At 38.4% G+C, this 20,371-nt stretch overlaps 1 protein-coding gene across 1 annotated transcript in view; it reads left to right on the top strand.

The window, feature by feature from the left end:
• Positions 1–20,371, top strand: part of sash3 (SAM and SH3 domain containing 3) — a 70,405-nt gene that overhangs the window by 28,010 nt on the left and 22,024 nt on the right. The window contains exons 2-3 of the mRNA XM_072595072.1: positions 15,223–15,321; positions 15,865–16,011. Coding sequence (XP_072451173.1) covers positions 15,223–15,321; positions 15,865–16,011 — 246 coding nt within the window. The remainder of the gene's footprint in view (positions 1–15,222; positions 15,322–15,864; positions 16,012–20,371) is intronic.

Below are 20,371 nucleotides of genomic sequence, written 5' to 3'. Positions count from 1 at the left end.
TAAAAAACTTTATTCATAAAAATATCTCTACATCAAAAGCAGTTCAGTTCTGTACATCTGAAGAAACAAATTGTTAAATGGGGGTTTGTTCAGTTATCAAATACCCCCTCACCCAGTGCCTGAAATAAATGTAAATATAATCTTGTAAAAGTAAGAAGTGCCTTTAGTTTGTTTGTTGCACAGTGAATGATAGAGACACACTGCTTTATAATCTCTGCTGTGTTGCGTGCACGGTCACAAAAGTTTATATTCATGTAGAAATGTTAATTAGCCATTCCTTAGATCCCAACTCTCTTCCATTTTAAATAGACAGTTTAAGGTATGACCATTTACAAAACCTGACATTCCTAATAGCTCGCTTGGACCTTGAAAGAATCCATTGTCACATAGCTTTCCTCATCACAGGTATGAATATTTTTCACATTTTTCCCCAGTAAAACAACCTTGGTTTCATCTTTAATTTTCAACAAGTAAACCACCCAGGCTAGTTATGAGCAAAATTCAAAGCAACTCACATTGCTTCTATTCCTTGCCGTAAGTTAAAAACACAGCCCCCAAATTTAATATCATAAAACTTTACATTTGTAACAAAATTCCACAAATATCCCTTCAACTAAACACACAATTAAATCCAATATACCTGGTGCTGTATTTCCTATACGTCTTTAGCATGACCAGTTTCTAAACTTAATATATCATCAGTGCAACCAACATTTTAATAAAACTATACAAGATTATGTGTATTTACCTGCTGTTTGTCTTCAAATGAACATCACCAGAGATGCAATGATAATGTGATTCCACATATTTTGCTGTCATACTTCACCTAACTGGCATGAGCAAGTGTTGTAGCTGTATATGCATAAGATGTTCTATGGTGCACCACCAATGGGATCTGTCTCAAAAGTTAAAGGCTAAATTTGTCCCTGAGTCCTTCTGGTCCAGATGCAACATCACAAAGTATGCAAGAGGTTCCAAATATTTTGCATATTCTTTCAATTCCTAATGCCAGCATATCTTCAGAGATTAAGGTGAGCTGGGCTCTCAGCAGGATTCCTGCCATGAAGAGAAAGATTACTGATGCAACTGAGGGAGGTTATACTGATGCATGTCTCTATAGCATAAAAATGCCTCCGAATGCAAAATCTTTAAAGTCGATAGATGAATCCTAAAAATTGCTACAGCATTTACAGGCAAAACAAACAACAAAGGGGTTGAATTGGAGGAAGAATTGGAGGACTATTTCTCGACCCTCTTACTCCCCATCCTCTCTGTGTTGATTTTTTTAGTTCTTTTCTCAGGTCTACAGCTAGGTTGTTCCTGTCAATCCCAGAACAACAATGAGACAATTTGCTGGGAACCCACGCTCTACTTTCCTATAAAAAACATAACTCTAGTGATGCTGGAAATCGGAAATAAGAACAGATAGTGGTGGAGAAACTCAATAGTTCTGGCAGAGAAACAGAGTTAATGTTTGAGTCCAGGATGATTCTTCATTCATTAAATCTTTCTTTCTCCACAGGTGCTACCAAACCTGTTGGGTTTCTCCAGCATTTTGTTTTTGCTCCACATTCCTGTGACATTTGCATTCAGTAGTTGCAGCAGTAAGACTCACAGTCTAATTTGTGGCAGAATGCTATCAGTAGATCAACATCACAAAGTCAATGAAAGCAAGTACTATATTGTGAAATGCCTGTGTGTTCCGGATTACACATGGCTTAGCTTCCTCTTACAGATCGAAAGAAAGGGAAGAGCTACTATTATGCCATAGCAGATAAACAAAATAGAAATTAATTGTGTTGATGTATTGACAGGTAAAGAGCTTCAACATGCCATTTGTTGCTAACGAATGAATGAAAGGTTAGATAAAAGTAACGACAGGTGAAGTCTTGAATGGACTTTCAGCTGCGGATAGTTCTGGTACATCTCCATCTACACTACCTTTTCTCTGTACTTACACAAAAAGGCTGCAAAATGATATGGATAGATTAAGTGAATGGACAAGGTGGGAAATGGAATACATTTTGGATCAGTGTGAGATGTGAGAGTTGCTTTGGTCAGAAGAGAGAAAAGCAGAATAATTTTTAAAATGCATGAATCTTGGGAAGGTTGATACAAAAATAACAACTGAAATTGTTGGAAAAAATTCAGGTCTGGCAGCATCTGTGGAGAGAAGTCAGAGTTAACATTTTGGGTCCAGTGACCCTTCCTCAGAAATGGTGGTGTTGATGGGACTTAGATGTACCCGCACAAGGAACACAAACTTGCAGATACAAGAAATTTGGAGCCAACATTGGCTTTTATTGTAAGGGGATTGAAGTACAAGAATAAAACAGTCCTGGTACCATGGAACTTTGGTGAGACTACAGTACAGTGTTTTGGTCTCCACATCTAAAGTAATCCACATCTCCACATATTTGTAGTCCAGTAAAATTTCACTTGATTGGTGTCTGCGATGAGAAGATTGACTGACAATGAAGGGGTGGATTAATTGGGTCTTTATTTTCCAGATCTGAGAAGAATCAGAAGTGATCTTTGTGAAATGTAAAATGTTACAAAGCAACTTGGCAGGGTAGACATTGAAAGGCTGTTTCCCCAGATGGTGAATCTAGCAGACAGGGGCACAGTTGCAGGATAAGGAGCCAAGAACTTGATACTGAAATGGGAAGAAATTTCTTCATTCCAAGATCTGTGAATCTTTGACATTCTCTATCCTATAGGATTGTAGATGCTTTTCATTGAATGTATTTAGCACTGAAACAAATTTTTGTCTCAGGGAATATGTGAATTTGGGAACAATCACAAAGTGAAATTAATGATATTAATGATGGAACATGTTTGAGGCCTATTCCTACTCCTATTGTCATATTCTTAAGCATTTGGAGGACATCTACATTTTGGCCAGCGACTGACTATCTGCTTATGTTCTTTGTCTGAGGTGTTCTGTAAATGGAGTATTAAAGTGAAAAGCTCCAACTGTCATTATGACAAATAGTCAAACTCTGATTTCAGCGTACAGTTCACAAAATGCACATAAATAATTTTGTGGATTGTGTTAAATAGGAAGGTATTTTGAGCTGAGTGCATGTCAAAATGTTAGATTTCAGGAGAAGCTTGATAATGCAAAGTTTTATGATGGACATTCATGGTAAGCATGAAAGGTTTGTTTAAAGCCAGTGTTAGCCAATGAGCATACATGCTGAATACACGGCCGCAAGTCAATAGTGGATCATTGTGATGGGTTCTGCTGCAGCAGACCTGGCAAAGTGGTTGTGTGTCTTTTAAAATGTCACATGCTGTTCTGTACAATGCTGTCCCATAGTGTTCATGTAAGGTCCTATGTTTCTCACTGCTGGCACAGAGCTCTCCTTTCCCTGCAATAGAATTTCAATGGTTCCATCATTAGATGGATCATTATTTGTTCTGTTGAACTACTTTCAGGCAGGTCTTTTGCAAACAGGCACCTGCAAAATGAAGAAACTGTAATAGCTGTCCATTTAATGTTTTACAAAGAAAATCAGTAAATGCTGAATGTTAGCAGATTCAATGTTCACCAATTCAAAAATTCCTGACCAAGCATTTGCCTCAAACACATTAAGAGAAAAAAACATATTGGAATTGTCCACTTTTGTTCTGCTACTAAATCTGCTTTAACAGTAGAGTAAAAGTTGGAGAATGTAATGGTTAATCTGTATGGTGCACTAAACAAATCATACTTTTAGTAGTATCCAGTTCTTGTGTCAGAACACAGAAGGCATTACAGACAAGAACAATAAAACTAAGTATAAATGGATTGAGTTATACAATGACCTTTTTCAATCTGGAACAGAAGTTGCAGAGAGACAATCCTGGAAAACTTCAAGAAAATCTAATCTTTACTAATCTTCTTTAGAGAAGGAGATCTTCCTTCCATTTCTATCAAGTCCGATGTGTGACTCCAGACACTCAGCAATATGGTTGAGTAAGCAACAGGACTACATGTGTGCCTAACAGAGCAACATAGAAAGAGTTAAGTGATTCCACAACCACCAATCAGATCAACTCTAAACTCTGCAGTCCTGCCAGTGCAGGAGTGAATGGTTGTGAATAATTAAACAATTCATTGGAAGACGAGGCTCTATAAATCTCCTCATCATTAATGATGGTTGAGCCCAGTACATTAATGCAAAAACACTTGCAAACAATCTTCAGCCGCAAGTGCCAAGTGGATGATCCAGCTCAACCTTCACCAGTGCTCTCCAGCATCACTCCACATGATTTCACAAAATGGCTGGAGGCAGTGGATACAGCAAAGCTTATGGGTCCTGACAACATTCTGGCAATAGTACTGAAGACCTCAACTCCAGAACTTGCCACACCCATAACCAAGCTGTTCCAGTACAGTTACAACACTGGCATCTTCCTGACAATGAAGACAATTGCCCAGGATTGTCCTGTGCACAAGAAACAGGGCAAATACAACACACCAAATTACTGCCTCATTAGTCTATTCTCGATCATCAGTAAAGTGAGGTTGTCATCAGCAGTGCTGTAAAGCTGAACCTGGTTGTTAACAACCTGCTCAGTGATGCCCAGTTTGGGTTCTACCAAAGCTAATCAGCTCCTGAACTCAACGCAGCCTTGGTTCAAACACAGACGAAAGAGCCAAATTCCAGAGGTAAGGTTAGATTGATTGTCGTTGACATAAAGGTCACAAATGACCACATGTGGCATCAAGGAGGTTTGGTAAACTTGGAAACAAAGGGTATTGGGAAAACTTTCTCCACTGTTTGGAGTCATATCTTGCACAAAGGAAGATGGTTGTTTTGTTAAGAGTGAGTCATCTCAGCTCCAGGACATCTCTGTAGGATTTCCTTAGGTTAGTACCCCATGCCCAACAACCTTCAGCTGTTTCATCAATGACCTTCATAAGATCAGAAGTGGGGATATTCATTAATGATTGCACATTGCTCAGCACCAACTATAACTCCTCAGATGCTGAAGCTTTGGGTCTAAATGCAGCATGACCTGGAAAATGTCCAAATGGCAATTAACCTTTGTGCCACACAAGTGTCAGCCAATGACCATCTCCGAAAGTGAGAGAACCTAATCACCACCCCTTGACATTCAATGTCATTACCATCACTGAATCCCTTATTATTAACATCTAACTATTGACCAGAAACTGAATTGGACCAACTTGTATCAAAGTGGCTACAAGACCAGATCAGGAGCTGGGAAAACTGCAGCAGTGGCTTACCTTCTGATTCCCCAAAAACTGCCAACATCAACAAGGCTAAGACAGGAGTGTGTTGGAATACTCCCCACTTGCCTGGATGTAATCTCCAATAACACTCAAAAATCTTGATGCCATCCAAGATAAAGCAGCACACTTTATTGGCACCACATCCCCAAGCATCCATTCCCTTCACCACCAACACACAATAATAGCAATGTGTACCATCTACAAGTTGCAGTGCAGAAATTTACCATGGGTCCTTAGACCGCACCTTTCAAACCCACAATCTCTGTCATCTATAAGGACAAGAGCAGTAGATACACAGGAACATCACCACCTGCAAGTTCCCTCCAAGCCATTCACCACTCTGTCTTGAAAACATATCATTGTTCAGTCATTATCATTGGGTGAAAATCTTGGGACTCCTTCTCCAAGTCCGACCTAAACTAAATGGACTGCAGCAATTCAAATGTGCAGGTCATCACCACCTTCTCAAGACAACTAGAGATGAGCAATAAATGTTGGCCCAGTTGGTGATGCCCAAGCCCATGAATTTGTTTTTGGAAAATGTCATAGCCACCCATTTGGTTCTATTGAATACTGACAGGAAAGTTGAATAGGAATAAAATCGGATGAACCACCAGGCATGAACCTAACGATCTGAACTGGCAATAGCAAAACCTACCAAGATAACATTGCAACAGTGAAGACAGCTTCTCCTCACTGTTATCATACTTATGAATGGACTTCTCATATATTAGAGTTGATCTTTCTCTGCACCTTCTCTTTAGCTGTAACACTACATTCTGCATTCTGTTCTATTACTCTGATGTACTTATATAAGTTATGACTTGTCTGGTTAGCTTTTCTCTGTATCTCAGTATGAGTGACAATAATAATTCAGATCAAATCAAATCAGTGCCCTCCTCAGCAGTATCTGTGGACTGATCCCAAAACTGGGAGAACTGTCCTACCAGTCAGTCAAACATCACAATGCCTCTGGAAAACTCAATCATACCTTTCAGCCAATGTCCCAGATTCATTGATCACCATCCATCAGCATGTGCTGCCTAACAGCAGGACAGATCCACCAGAGATGGCAGCACTGTGGGAATCAATCACGAGAAAGATGCCCTGGGAATCCTCAACAGAGACTGTGCAACCCATGAAGTCTCATGGCACCAAGTGAATCTTTGGCAAAGAAGTGTCCTGCTAATAATAGCTCCCCAATCCCCAACCCCCCTGTCTATCACCAAGATTGCCTTGGTACAGCACCACTACTGACTGAACCAGCCAAGGCCCAAGGTCATATCTGTAAGGCTGGGTTTGCAGCAGGTAGTGAGAGAACCAACAAGAGGTAAAACCTTGCATGACCAAATCATCACCAGTATTTGACCTAATGAATTTGTGTATGTCCATGACAGTACAGTTGAAGTAATCACTTCACCATTCTTGCAGCAACATACTTCAATATTCATACAGAGGCTACTATGCATTGTGTTGTATGGTACTGTTATGCTAAGTGGGATTCACTATCGGACCATAAGCTGTAGAGGCAGAAATAGGTCATTTGGCCCACTGCGTCTACCCTGCCATTCAATGAGATCACGGCTGATCTGATAATCCTCAACTCTACTTTCCTACTTTATCCCCATAACCCTTGCTTCCCTTACTGCTTGACCTCTCCACCTAGCCTTAGAATTGGGATAAATGCCAATTTCATCTGACCTCGATGATGCAAATGCAATGCTGCCACAATTGTTGACCCTTTTATTGTGCTCTCAAATGGATGTCACTAATTTTGTCATAAAGATTTAAAGTGAAAGTTTGACTGAAACTGCATTTACTGGAATGATTTTTTTCAGTCTGCTTTCATTTTTTGTAATTGCTGATTACTAGCTTTTAACTGAAGAATAGGGATATAACTAAATGGAATCCTTCTTCGTTTTACTCAACATAAATGATTTCTCACTTTGAAATTATGACTCCACTTCCCTTTTATCTGAAATATTTTACATTTCAAAATTGATTAACATGTGCTTGCCATTTGATGTTGTAGTTTGTCTTGACAATATAAATCTATCTGTTGCCCTGGCCATAATGGAAACACTTCCATAGCATAAGCTGTGGATCACATGAGTTGTAACAGAGAATTCAAGATGACTTTATCTTCTGTTTTATCAGTCTACTGGGAGCAGTATATCTCAAATTGCAATAGTTTAATGTACATACTCTTTTCATTATTTAACTTGCAATTAAGATGAGCCATAAGTCTCAGCTTTAGCATTCAGCTCCTGAGAAGCATGGTTTCCACTCCAAGCTCTATAACAATACTTCCTTCAGTATTTCAAGCTGCCTCAGTGATAGCTGAAGATGCTGCCCCCTATTGGCATCCTCGGCAGGGCAAGAGCCAGCGCAGCCTCTGGGACATATGTGACAGGAGTCAGCTCCTTGGCAAGAATGAGCCTAGCATTGAGGGAGCAAGGCGTTAGGGAGCTCGCAATGTCAGTGATTGTGGGTCCAGCAGCACGGTGGCTCAATGGTTAGCACTGCTGCCTCACAGCGCCAGGGTTTAATTCCAAGCTCGTACGACTGTCTGGGTGGAGTTTGCTCATTCTCCCCCCATGTCTGCTTGGGCTTCCTCCAGGTGCTGCAGTTTCCTCTCACAATCCAAAGACATGCAGTTTAGGTGAATTGGTCATGCTAAATTACCCATAGTGTTCAGGGATGTGTAGGTTAGATGCATTAATCAGGGTAAAATAATAGGGTAGTGGAATGGATCTGGGTGGGTTGCTCTTCAGAGGGTCAGTATGGACTTGTTGGCCTGTTTCCACACTGTAGGGATTCTAATTCTAAAAAAATTCTAATTCTAGCGATGAGTGATGGCATCAGAGCGGGGTTATCTTTGACGATGATGAGCCCAGTGTTGGACTTGAGGCAGTGGTAGCAGCATTGGTTTTCAAAGGCAGGATGGCTGCTGCAGTCAGTGTCAGTCAGCTGCCGCAGTGTGTAGGCCCAAATCGATATCCTAGGTGGATTGACAGGAGTGGCAGTTGCTTGAGCAGTGGTGTGGTAGGCCCAGTGTGGGATTCCTGGGATAGACTGTGTTGGGAAAACATGACAAAGAGGAAGAGATCAAGCCCCTAAGCATTTTCGAAAGACTGTAATGTTTGACTATTAGCTTTATTTCTTTATTTTCCTACGTAATAGTAAGAGTTACTGTAATGTTTAACTTTTAACTTTGTTCTTTTTTTCTACCTTCTTCTTATGATTCTGTACCTAAGAACTTGTACCTAAGATGGCACCTTGTGTGGCATCATTACACACTTTTCACTTTACTTTTGTACTTCTATACATGTGACAATAAAAATCTAAATCTTATATTAAAAAAAATTCTCTTTCTCCCCATGTCCTAAGTTTCAATCTTCTCTTCTGTTGTTTTACCCCAATCCCACTAGTCATTATATGTTCTTCCTGCTGCCTAAGCATTTGCTTCTGTTCTTCTTTTCTCTCTCTCTCCCTCTCCCTCCCCAGCTGTAGCTCCCACTGCTCTCCTGTTGCCTAGCCTTCCTTTTCCAACTGCCTTTCCTTGTAACCCCCTGTTATATGGACAGGCCAGCTCACTCTACTGTGTGACTGTACATAATGAAAAGTTGCTGCGACAATCCATTTTAAGGGTAAGAGGCAACAGTGTCTGCATAATATAGTAAAGAACGTACACTTCCTTGTTCAACTAGAAGTGTCGTTCGACATGGTATGTTGCATGTTATCAATTTTTACAGGTTATATTGGTATGTGAGGCATTTTTAAAGAGACTTTGAACTGAACCAAATGTTAGATCTCATTCCTTTGAGATCTTAAGCTGTTCTGCCCAGAAGTCCATCTGACATCTTCAGAGAGTGTTGTGTTTATGTCATGCTTCAGTATTAATCTTTTCAAAGCTTTCAGATTCATATACCACATGTTCCCCAATCCATACACCCCAGCCTTTTGCCCCTCATACTATAAAATATATCTGCATCAAGCCTCTGACTTTGCAAGAAACTGGCTTTAAAAAAAGAACTGCAGATGTTGGAAATCAGAAACCAAAATTGAATTTTCTGGAAAACTCTGCAGGTCCAGCAGCATCTAATCCAAAACATTAACTCTGCTTTCTCTCCACAGGTGCTTCCAGACTTACTGAGTGTCTCCAGCAATTTCTGTTTTTGTTTTGGAAAACTGGTCATTTGCTGAGTGGAACACTCTTGTCTTTGATTCCCTTTCTGATAGTCTTGAGGTCCCTTTATACTGAAAGACATTTAATCTCTTGGATTTCATTCATAAAGGACATCTTCCCTACTGAAACAGCATCTAGAATCATTGAGCATTGATCACCCCTTCTCAATGGTGGCTTCCATGGAGTTCTATGCACTTCATCTTTAATCTGTGTCATCAGATTTTTATCCTCTATCTGCCCTGTAGATTTTGTGCTGAAAGGGATTAATTGTTTATTTTGGCATATTGATTTATTTGAAGTTGCTTATTCACTCTCAGTGACTGCACTATTAGTGAAACATGTTTGCTTCCTGAGTTCTGCTATTTGATGATTATATCTGTCTTGGCATGATTTTTGTCACGTTCTGCCATTTGAACAAGTTTGAACATGACCTCCTATACAAGAATGAAAAATCTGATTATGAAGTGTACTGTATACATATAGGTTTTCTACTATTTAGAACCTCAATTTTGGACAGTTGCTTAATTTAAACGTTTCACTTCCTCGACTATTAAATTGCATTGTTGTTGATTATATTCAGTGCTTTCTTAGGTATGGTTCACTGCCTGGTAATATAGAGACAATACTGTCTAATTTGAAATTTGTGGGATAACCCTTGACATATGTATCAGCTTGCCAAAATGTAGGGCCTGAAATCACCTTATTTCCCTTAGGAACACTTTTGGTTGCTCTTCTACTGTACACTCTCCCATTTATTTGACCTCTTTATGTGGATAACTATCTAATATCGTGCCTTTGTGAAATTAGATACCAGTTCTGCAGTTTCTGTAAGTGACCTATAACATGACAAATAAAGCATTCAGTTTTAATAGCTAGATCCTGTCTGTGTCTGTGAAGTTTCTTTGCTGATGATGCTGACAGGGATGTTTCGGGTCTGGTACCTGTCCTACACACAGTATCAGTTGTTCATGTATCATTTCTCATTTTGTACCTTGAGAATTTAAATGGCTCTGCTGATATTCTGTGCCATGTTGATTTTCTCCTCTTAAAATTGATCTGTGATACTTGCAGACTTCTACTTCACTCACCATCTCAATGGCTTTCATTGCAGTTAGGTCTTCTTAGGACTGTTATAAATCAGATTAACGCATCACCAATTCCCATCCTATGAATTCTGCCTTAAGTCAACATAGTCACATTTCTCTACTAATCTGTCGAGGTCATCAATGAAACTGTCCATTGATTCTGCTCTGGGCTAAACTCTTAAGTATTGCTCTGTCAAGAATTTTATTAGTTCGGCAGTTAAATATTTTGTCAAAAGCTTTTGATTTCTATTCAAAAGTATTTGTTGTTCATTTTGCCCCTCAGTGAGCTTCAACACTATTAGCTCCCAATACTCCCAATTGTGTATAAAAATGTATTAACGTGTTCCGCATTGATTTAATATCTATTTTGGAAGTTATTCTATCTTTCAGAAATTGCTTTCTTCAAATTGTCCAATTCACTGTTCTTTTTGTCTGATCTCTGAAATTATATCTTACTAGCAGTATTGTTCCTGATGCCATGTCTTCCAAATATGATTATATATTTTGTTTGATTAAAATGTTTCTATTTTATAGTAACAGCAATTCCATCTGTGGCTCTTTGTTGCTGTACTAGATGTGTTTTCCTGTGTTTTGTGGCTTTTATAGAGGATTTTCACAGTTAAAGTGCAGAACTCCCATCCTTCATTGATGAAATTTAGGTTTCCAGCCATTATTGTATCTTCACTATATGAATCCTGCTGTTTGTGGCTTTGATAAGTGATTCTCACTTTCATTATGATTTACAGAATTACTCCTGTACTTTGGTCCATAGGCAGCACCTTCCAAACTCATGGCTACTGTACCTCTAAACCCAAATCTTATTTTACACTCCCTTAAACATAACCGCCAACTCTCACTGCAAAACTTCCCAACTAACTCCTGACTTAAAATGCACTCTCTCCCATCTAACCCCTAAATCTCATGGCACATCAATGTTCTATAAGGATAAATGGCTCTGAAAGGGTAAATACTGAGGAGTGTCTCAGTAACAATATCTATCACACAAATTTAATTTGTAGCTGATTGCTAACATTCAATAAAGTGTACCTGTTTAATACAGGAGCCTCCTTTCATTAGCAGCTGATTTTTCTGTACCACATTAGACCAAACAGGTCATGTCAATCTTTACTAAGAGAGAGGATGGTGGCAGAAAACCTACTAGATGGATTTTGCAATATCATAAGCAGAGGTGTGGACTCATCTTCCAACTGCCAACATTCTCCAATTTAACTCCTCCTATGTCTTTACATATTTTGAAAATATTTTAGTATTGGCTGGTGCCTTCTACAAGTAGTGAAAATCTTTATATCAATTAAAATATCTAACAATAAGTAGGATCAAAGATTGTGGGAGGTAGAGATAGACTGAGTAATGTTGCCCCACTGCCACTCCAATAACAAATTCCACTTTCGACACGTTATGTAGCAATATGCCTATCGTTAAACCAAGCACAATCGAATTGGTTTATTTTACTATTCACATATAATTTAAATAATTTGAATGAGCATTTATTTTCAAATTATGTATGGCACTTAAACTGAGATGTATTTAGAAATACAAACATTGCAAAAGTTTGAGTACTAACAGAAGAATTGTTAAGACACTGTTTGAGCACACCGTTCTGAATCCATTTCTTAATTGTTATTAATTTGCTAGTATGAACTTAACTGCACAAACCCATTAAGTACCAAACATAAATAGCAATCTGAGCTGGATTTGGTTTCTTGCAACCAGGAAACATTTAGGGATTTCCAGTTAACCTCAGGCTTGGGATATCAGCCAAGGTCATGATCTTTGTGTGATGACATCTGCTGGAAAGTACCAAGTATGGATATTGGGTGTCAACAACATCAGGCTGCAATGTAATGTTGCCCCATATTTGAATAGCCAATGATGATGATTGCTGAAGTTTGTATATGAAAGCAGTCCACTTGAGGAAAATACCACAGATTACTGATACTTGTGAAGCTGTGCTTCAGCAAGAATCAAAGACCTCATCTGGAAAGCTTAATAATAAAATGAAAGAAGTGGTGTATAGTCAGAATAATTGGTAAATAATAAAAAACAGAATTTGAATATATGGCACAGGGAAAAACCATGAAGCACTTGTTTAAATTGTCAAATAATTTTCAGCATTTTCACTTTATAAACATGCCCAGCTGTTATTATTGAAATAGAATAATAACAGCAACTTGGCTTTTTACTAGACCTTCTATTTAGAACAATTCCTTAAGAATCAAAAGACGGTTTAAATTGAGAAAGAGTCCAAAAACTTGTCACCTCGAGGGATCTGGGTGTTCTTGCACATGAAACACAAAAAATTAACATGCTGATACAGTAAAAAATAAAGAAAGCAAATGGAACATTAGCTTTTATTGCTCAGGGATTGGCATTTAAAAATAGAGCAGTCTTGTTACACAGTTAAGGGCACTGGTGAGACCACACCTTGAGTACTGTGTGTAGTTTTGGTGCCAATATTTCAAAAGTTTACGTGGCCATGACAAAAGTAAACTAGCCCTCTCATCCTCCTCAGTGTGTCTACTGCCCTTGATATGGCTCACCACATCTCCCCCTAACACTTCTTCACCAGTTGAATGGCTGCTGGAACTACATTTGCATGGTTCCATTCTACTCAATCTAATTATTACCATAGAATAATTTAGATTCCCTCCCCATTCACATATGGTTACTCCAAGAATGCCTCCTTCTTATTTCCCATATATATGCTGCCCCTCAGCAAAATCACTGGAAAACAATCCACATGTTTTCACATCTTTGTTCCAATATTCAGCTCCACCGCAGCATCACATCTCTGAAACTTCCATTGTCTGGCTTCACCTGACAAAGGAGCAGCGCTCTGAAAGCTTGTGATTTTGAATAAACCTGTTGGACTATAACCTGGTGTCGTGTGACTTCTGACTTTGTTCATCCTAGTCCAACACCAAAACCCCCACTTTGAAATTCTTGTATAGTTTGTTGACACTCAGTACTGGATGAGTAAAAAGCTCCCCCAACTAAACAAATTCAAGATTCAAAGCATTGCCTTCTGTCCTAGCCATTAACACCATTCTTCTTTTTCACAACTGTCTGAGACTGAATATAACTGTTTACAAGACATCATGGCCTATTTGACCCTTAGCCTTACATCGTAAAGGCTACTTATTTCCACCTTGTAACATTGTTGACTCTGTCTCTGCTTCTCTGCTGCTGAAATTCTCATGAATGACTCAGTTACTTTCCAAACCTGACTATTCTAAAGTACTCAAAACATCCCACATTGTACCATCTGCAAATGAGTGGTCATCAAAATTCTGCTAAAATGACCTAACTCACCACCAATTCACAATTCCCAACACATTTGTCATTGTGCTTACCGACTTGTATCCCGTCTCCAGTTAGGTAATGCTTCAACTTCAAAATTCCCATCCTTATTTTCAACCCCTTCCATGGATTCATCCCCATTTATTCTGAATTTTCTCCAACCATTTGACCTCACAGATAACAAAAAGAGAAATTGATAGAGAAACTCAGTAGGTCTGGCAACATCTGTGGAGAGAATGCAGAGTTAATGTTTTGAGCCCAGTGACCCTCTAAGATATCTGCACCGACAGATTCTGGCCTCCTGTAAATATGTGATTTTAGTTCCTCTTTCACTGGAATCTAAGTTCTCATCAACAAGTTTCCTTTCTAAATCTCTCTGCTTCTTCTCCCCTTTTTTCCAACTATCAGACGGTGCATAAAACCTACCTCTATGATCAAGTCTTTGGTCAAATGCCCTCATGTGTCTCACATGCTCAAGTGTCAAATGTTGTTTGATAATTTTCCTGTAAAGTGCTTGCAACATTTTGTTATGTTGAAGGTGCTACTTGAATAGGTATTGTTGACATCTCAAAATGAGGCTTTAACATGCCACCTTTCACAAAATGGCATAAGTAAGACTGACACCAACATGTGCTTATGGAACAATAATGTGTTTACCAATCACAAGGAACACTTTACACTCACATCTTAAATCAACACATGCCACTGTACAGATGTCAACAACAGACAGTTAAGAGTATCTTGCTAATAAACTTCAGTGATTACTTGTTTATTTCTACCAAATAATCAAAGATCATAGTTCTCTTAATTTTCACCTTGGAATACAGGCACACTACAGTTCAATATCTAGCTAAAACATTTCTATTTTAGTAGGGACATGAGTCAATTTAAGGTTGATATTCTACTGCAATAGGAGACAAGAATTTCCTATAAGCTGGTAGCCCATGACTACTTCAGACCAATTGTTTATTGGGTTGATGTTTCAAAATATTTGTTTGAAACATATGTTTTCTATGTTCATCAACAATTGAGGTGGGATTAAAATGCTAAGAATGTAAATTACCAAGCGATGTGGCAGGAATACCAACGGTAAGGCATCAGTTTTCCAGTGGGCTGATGGCAGGCAAGTGGACATGTTTGGGACTTAACATAGCATAAGGTGAGAGAATGAGAATAAACTGGCCATTAGGAGTATAATGTTGGAGCAATGTTAAATTAAACTCAAGGGTTAAGAAAAACCTTGACCGTAATTGCATCAACTAGTTACATGTGTATTCATACTTACGATAACTTTGACTATGCAATATTTATTGATGCTATGTTTATTGAATCAAGGTGAAAATGCCACTGGTTCTCTAAAGTTCAGAAATTTTCTTTAACAGCTCTCTCTACAAAGATCAAGCAGCTTCAAGCACTTTGAACGCTCAAAGCCTCCATCATCACCATTGGTTACTGAACAAGAACTCAATTTTAATGAAAATGTAAGTCCTGTGAATGATTCTGTTAAAGATTGTAACTTGTGATTTTATGTTAACAAAATAGAAGGTAGATTCTCTTGAATATTTCAGGTACAGCAGACTTGCTTTGTCCTTCACCTCACTTTTTTATCTTGTCTCTCTTCCTGCATTTTCTATACACAGCAAAAGGAAGGATTTAAGCCCATTCACAATCCAGATCATTTTATTAGTTGAATACACCGTTTTTATAATAAATATTTTCATAACTAGAAAACTTTTACAAGTGAGTTTCTGTGATGTTGCTGACAGGAGTTATCATATAATACAAATGTTCTCTCTAATGGAAATATTCATAGATGCAAAATGGTTTATGTGACATTAATCATGAACAAATTAACTTTCACATGAAATAAATTTGACTCCGTTTTAAAAGGATGATAATCTATTTGAAACTAAATAGTTTAATGTCTTGTTAAAAATGTAGAAAACGTAATTTAATGTAATTTGCTTATTTGTAATATTAGAATAGAACCACAGCCAGTTGACCAGGCATGGATTTACTTACAGGTGGGAATGACTGACACTAAGGAGCCTAACACAGAAGAAACCCCCAAATCTGGAAACAGACTCGGAAAGAAATGGCGAGCAGTTATTTCACGAACTATGAATAGGAAAACTGGTCGAATGATGGTGAAAGCTTTGGCAGAAGACCGGGTAAGAGCTACTTCAGGGTTCACATTGTCAGCACAAAAGCTCTTTTTTGTGTTGTGATTCTTTCCGTAGAAACTTTGTGAAGTGAAGGAGGCTCTTTGGCCCACCACAGCATGATAGTTAAATGATAACACAGTTGCATTCATTTGAGGTATGAATTTGCAACACCTTGCATCTGAATCAATGAAGTTCCCGAATTGTATATTGTAACCCTTGGGCCAATGAGCTGCAAATTACTGTTGCAGTGTAAGTGGTTCTGTCAGAACTACAGTCCTGGGCCAGACATTAAGCTGGCAAAGACAGCACAACATTTAAGACACTGCACAACAGAGTAATGTTTAAAAAGTAACAACATTTTTATTTGTTCTGCACTTGTTAATATCATGCTGAGTCACTGATCATCATATATCCTTGATGCAAGAACCAGCTGCAACCTCTCTGGCAGCGATAGGGCACTGGGACTGCCTGGATGGTGAGTGCATCCCCTGCAGTTACAATGGCAACAAGCACAGCCTTTTAAAAAAAAATGTGAGACGATCTGGTTAATAGACAACAGAATTTCAAACAAGTGACAATATTCATGCATACTAAGATTCAGACATCTGTTTGTATGAGGGGGCAGAGCTGCAAATTGAGGGGTGATAGATTTAAGACCGATGTTAGAGGCAGGTTCTTCACTCAGAAAGTGGTAAGGGCATGGAACGTCCTGCCTGCCAATATAGTTTTTATTGATGTGCATAGATCTCATTGGAAGTGTCTGATACCTCACATCTATCTTAAACAAGCCTTGCTACTTTAGGGAACACTGCACATATAGTGGCCATTTTTATTGAATCAGAAATGCTAATGCTACAGCTGTCAATTTAGTTGACTTCTGAAGTTTTTAATTGGATTATTCTGAGCAATATCCAGGAACTGAATTTTCTCAATGACTGATTAATAGGAAGATAATGGAATGATTTTCAAGTCTATAAAAGCACTATCACCAACCTGTGGAAATGAGGTGCTAGTGCCTTTAAGTACTGTTTCCAATCTTGCCCCAAATGACTGTGTACTTAGCAGTATTATGTCAGAAGCAGCCGCAATTCAGCTGATTGGTCCATTTCGTGCGAAAATTGAAGTTCTGTGATATACACCCATAATTCAAATTAGATCAACATGACCTATTTTTTAAAGAAGGAATTGCTTCTACAAGCATTGCTTTAACCACAATGAAAATATTTTAAAAACCATCATATTTAGTTTTTGGCATCTAACACTATTATCATCAGATACAATCTTAGTGACTTTGGTTACAGCATTACCAGCAAGGATCCCACTCTGGTTCAGATTTGATTCTGAGTTTCAGTATCATCCCCCACAAGAAAACATCTGGAGAAGATGAACAGATTATTCTGCAGTTTTTCAATTATGTGATGATACTTTATGCATTAATGGCACCCCATAATTTAATGACAAAAGCACGCATAATATCCAACAGGCAGCATACATATTTCCACACTTTGTGAGGGATTTTTCTTGATCAACTGCTCACCACTCTATGAAGCACAAATTTGATTCTCAAATGACTCGTTGAGGCACACATCCAAATGTTGAACATTAGATGTTAAACCAGTGCTTCCCACGTATTTTTCCACCATGATCCCATTATGAGGTTTGAAAATTGTCACAATTCCTCTGGGTGAACTGTCAAAGAGGTGTCAGGTTGTGGGATGATCGTTGAGGGCAAGGGGCAGTAGATCTGTAAGAGCTTGTGTGAGTGAGCAGTGCTACAAGGCAGCCATTGCTGCCTGTGAGCTTGTGGCTGCACTTGGGCTCCAACCCATACATTGGAAGCCCTTACTCCATACATGTATCCACTAACCTTCTGGGATCTGAACATGTGCCACACCAAAACTTTAGACTCTGTGTGGCCACCTGGATGACTATGCCATATAATATTATTATAAGGCATAGTTTCTTTGGAATTGAAATTTGAAGGATTATGGAAAAATTGATTAATTACAAGTTCTGTAGAAATACTTGATTTATTTTAGAAGAGTATCAATTAAAGATCGCATTGAACCTTGTTTTTGTTTTTAAAAAGACACTTCAGGGAATTGACATGACTTCAGATAATGTAGAAATCATCAGCTTGGGTTCTATGGTTGTCGTGTTTGAAGAGTATTTTGCTTGTAGATTGTTGCTGAAAAAGCCTGTTAAGGATACCTATCCAGTTCAACTCTTTCATGTTTCCAAAACACTCTTGTGGTGAATCTATTATTAGACCTGTCCTCATGAAGAGCATCCAGAAGATTTCTTAATTCTATGTTTCCTGAGCAACCTACATCTGCCAGGACTCCACAGTCAACTGCACATGTCTATAAGGTAAAAACAATGACTGCAGATGCTGGAAACCAGATTCTGGATTAATGGAACAGAAAGTGCACATGTCTATAATCTGCCCACATGTTCCAGAATGCCCAATTGACAGCCACCTGAATATTATTCAATTTGTCCTTCGAGAACTAATCATTATTGGCCCCAAATGTTATTCTTCCTTCAATGTGGACACTTGCAGAGAGAAATAATTTCTGTCTCCTTTAGCCATCTATGTTTTGGGTATTGAAATGGGTAAACATTGATATTTTCATATTACAAACTCTGTGACCAGTTTTTCAATTTTATTCAATTAGTTTTGATTTGTAACAAATCTTCATTCTAATATTTATTAAAGAAACCTGTTTGATGAATCTATCTATCTATCTATCTGATGTCTGATAGGGAAAGAATATGGTTGCTTGTATCAGGAACTAGGTAAAGCAATTAATTCATATTATGATCGATGCATGAGTGGGGTGACAGAGAGAGCAAGGCAGCAAGAGAGCATAAGAAGGAGAGAAACATTTCAACCGTTACAATACTGGTCCTCAATTTCACTTAATTCTCATCTATTCTACCATGATCATGGACAAAAATGAAAACTCACTGATTTTGAACATGTGTTACACTCACTTGAGTTTCAATGAGGATTTATATTTGGAAATTTATTTTCATTCTGAGGCCATACAGACTAGTAACACATGAATCTTCTCTTCTGAAAAACCCACAGGAAATAAAAATTGTTTTGAACGTTTCCACTTCACGGTTTGATTACTAGGCATATCAAAATTCAAGGTGACAATGATTATCCCTGTTTTTGCTACTTTTGATGAAGAATCACTGCAATCTAGAAATGTTGGCAGTGAGGCCTTTTTATACTCTCTGAGCAAAGCTGATCTTTGCTGCAATACAAGGCATTTCCAGTCTATAAAATGACCTCACCAACTAGCTGTTTGATCTGAAATCTTTGCTGGACTAAGATTGGATTTACCTCACTTAAATGCACATATATTGATGGAACTTTTGGTGATGATGTAACCATCCTGTCAACTTTCAAGGAGCGATTCAGATGCATGCTTCTCAAAATCAGGCCACACACTGGTCCTCGTTGTATGGTACATTTCATCTTGGTATCTGTGCTTAAGATAATGTCCCTAATCTTCCATTGCTGCACTAGTTTTCATAAAAGCCAAATGCTCTTGCAGCAACAAATTTAATGAGGTCAGATGGGCTGATGTGATAAGTTGAATTCAATCCAGATAAATGTGTGGTAATGCACCTGGGCAGGACAAACAAGGCAAGCAAATACATGATGAATGTTTGGACCCTGGGAAGCACCAAGGATCAGACAGACTTTCGTGTGTATGTCCATTAATCCCTTAGCTCACTGTCTGTAAAGATGGTACAGGCAAAAACCCTCATAAGATTTAATAAGCAGTTAGGCATACACTTGCAGTGGAGAAAGTGAGGACTGCAGATGCTGGAGTCCATTCCTGAAGAAGGGCTCATGCCCGAAATGTCGATTCTCCTGCTCCTTGGATGCTGCCTGGCCTGCTGCGTTTTTCCAGCAACACATTTTCAGCTCATACACTTGCAATGCCAAGGCATGCAAGGCTGTTGTGGGTAAATTACTACAAGTGACCTTAAAGTTGTATATTTCTTAAGAAATTACACAGAAAATCAAATAATGAAAGAATTTAAACCTTATTGCAAGTAGCAACCAAATAAGACCCCTCAAATAAACAAAGTTAAGCCTCACAACCCAAATTAGCTCTTACCTGACAAAAACTATGATTCCAATAAAGAGTCTGTCTCTGAATATGGCTTAGGTTTGATCCTTGTATTGATCCTTGTATTCAAAGTTCTTATGCTGAAGAATCCTGGAGTTGAATTCTAATTCAATCTTCTTTCTTTCAAGTTTGTGATATGACATGATTGATGATCATTTATGTTCTTTCATTCAAAATATTGACTACTCCTCTGAAATTATTATATTCATCAT

Source organism: Chiloscyllium punctatum, chromosome 25 (genome assembly GCF_047496795.1).
Source record: "Chiloscyllium punctatum isolate Juve2018m chromosome 25, sChiPun1.3, whole genome shotgun sequence".
Classification (NCBI taxonomy): Eukaryota; Metazoa; Chordata; class Chondrichthyes; order Orectolobiformes; family Hemiscylliidae; genus Chiloscyllium; species Chiloscyllium punctatum.
This window is presented reverse-complemented; position numbering and strand designations above follow the sequence as displayed.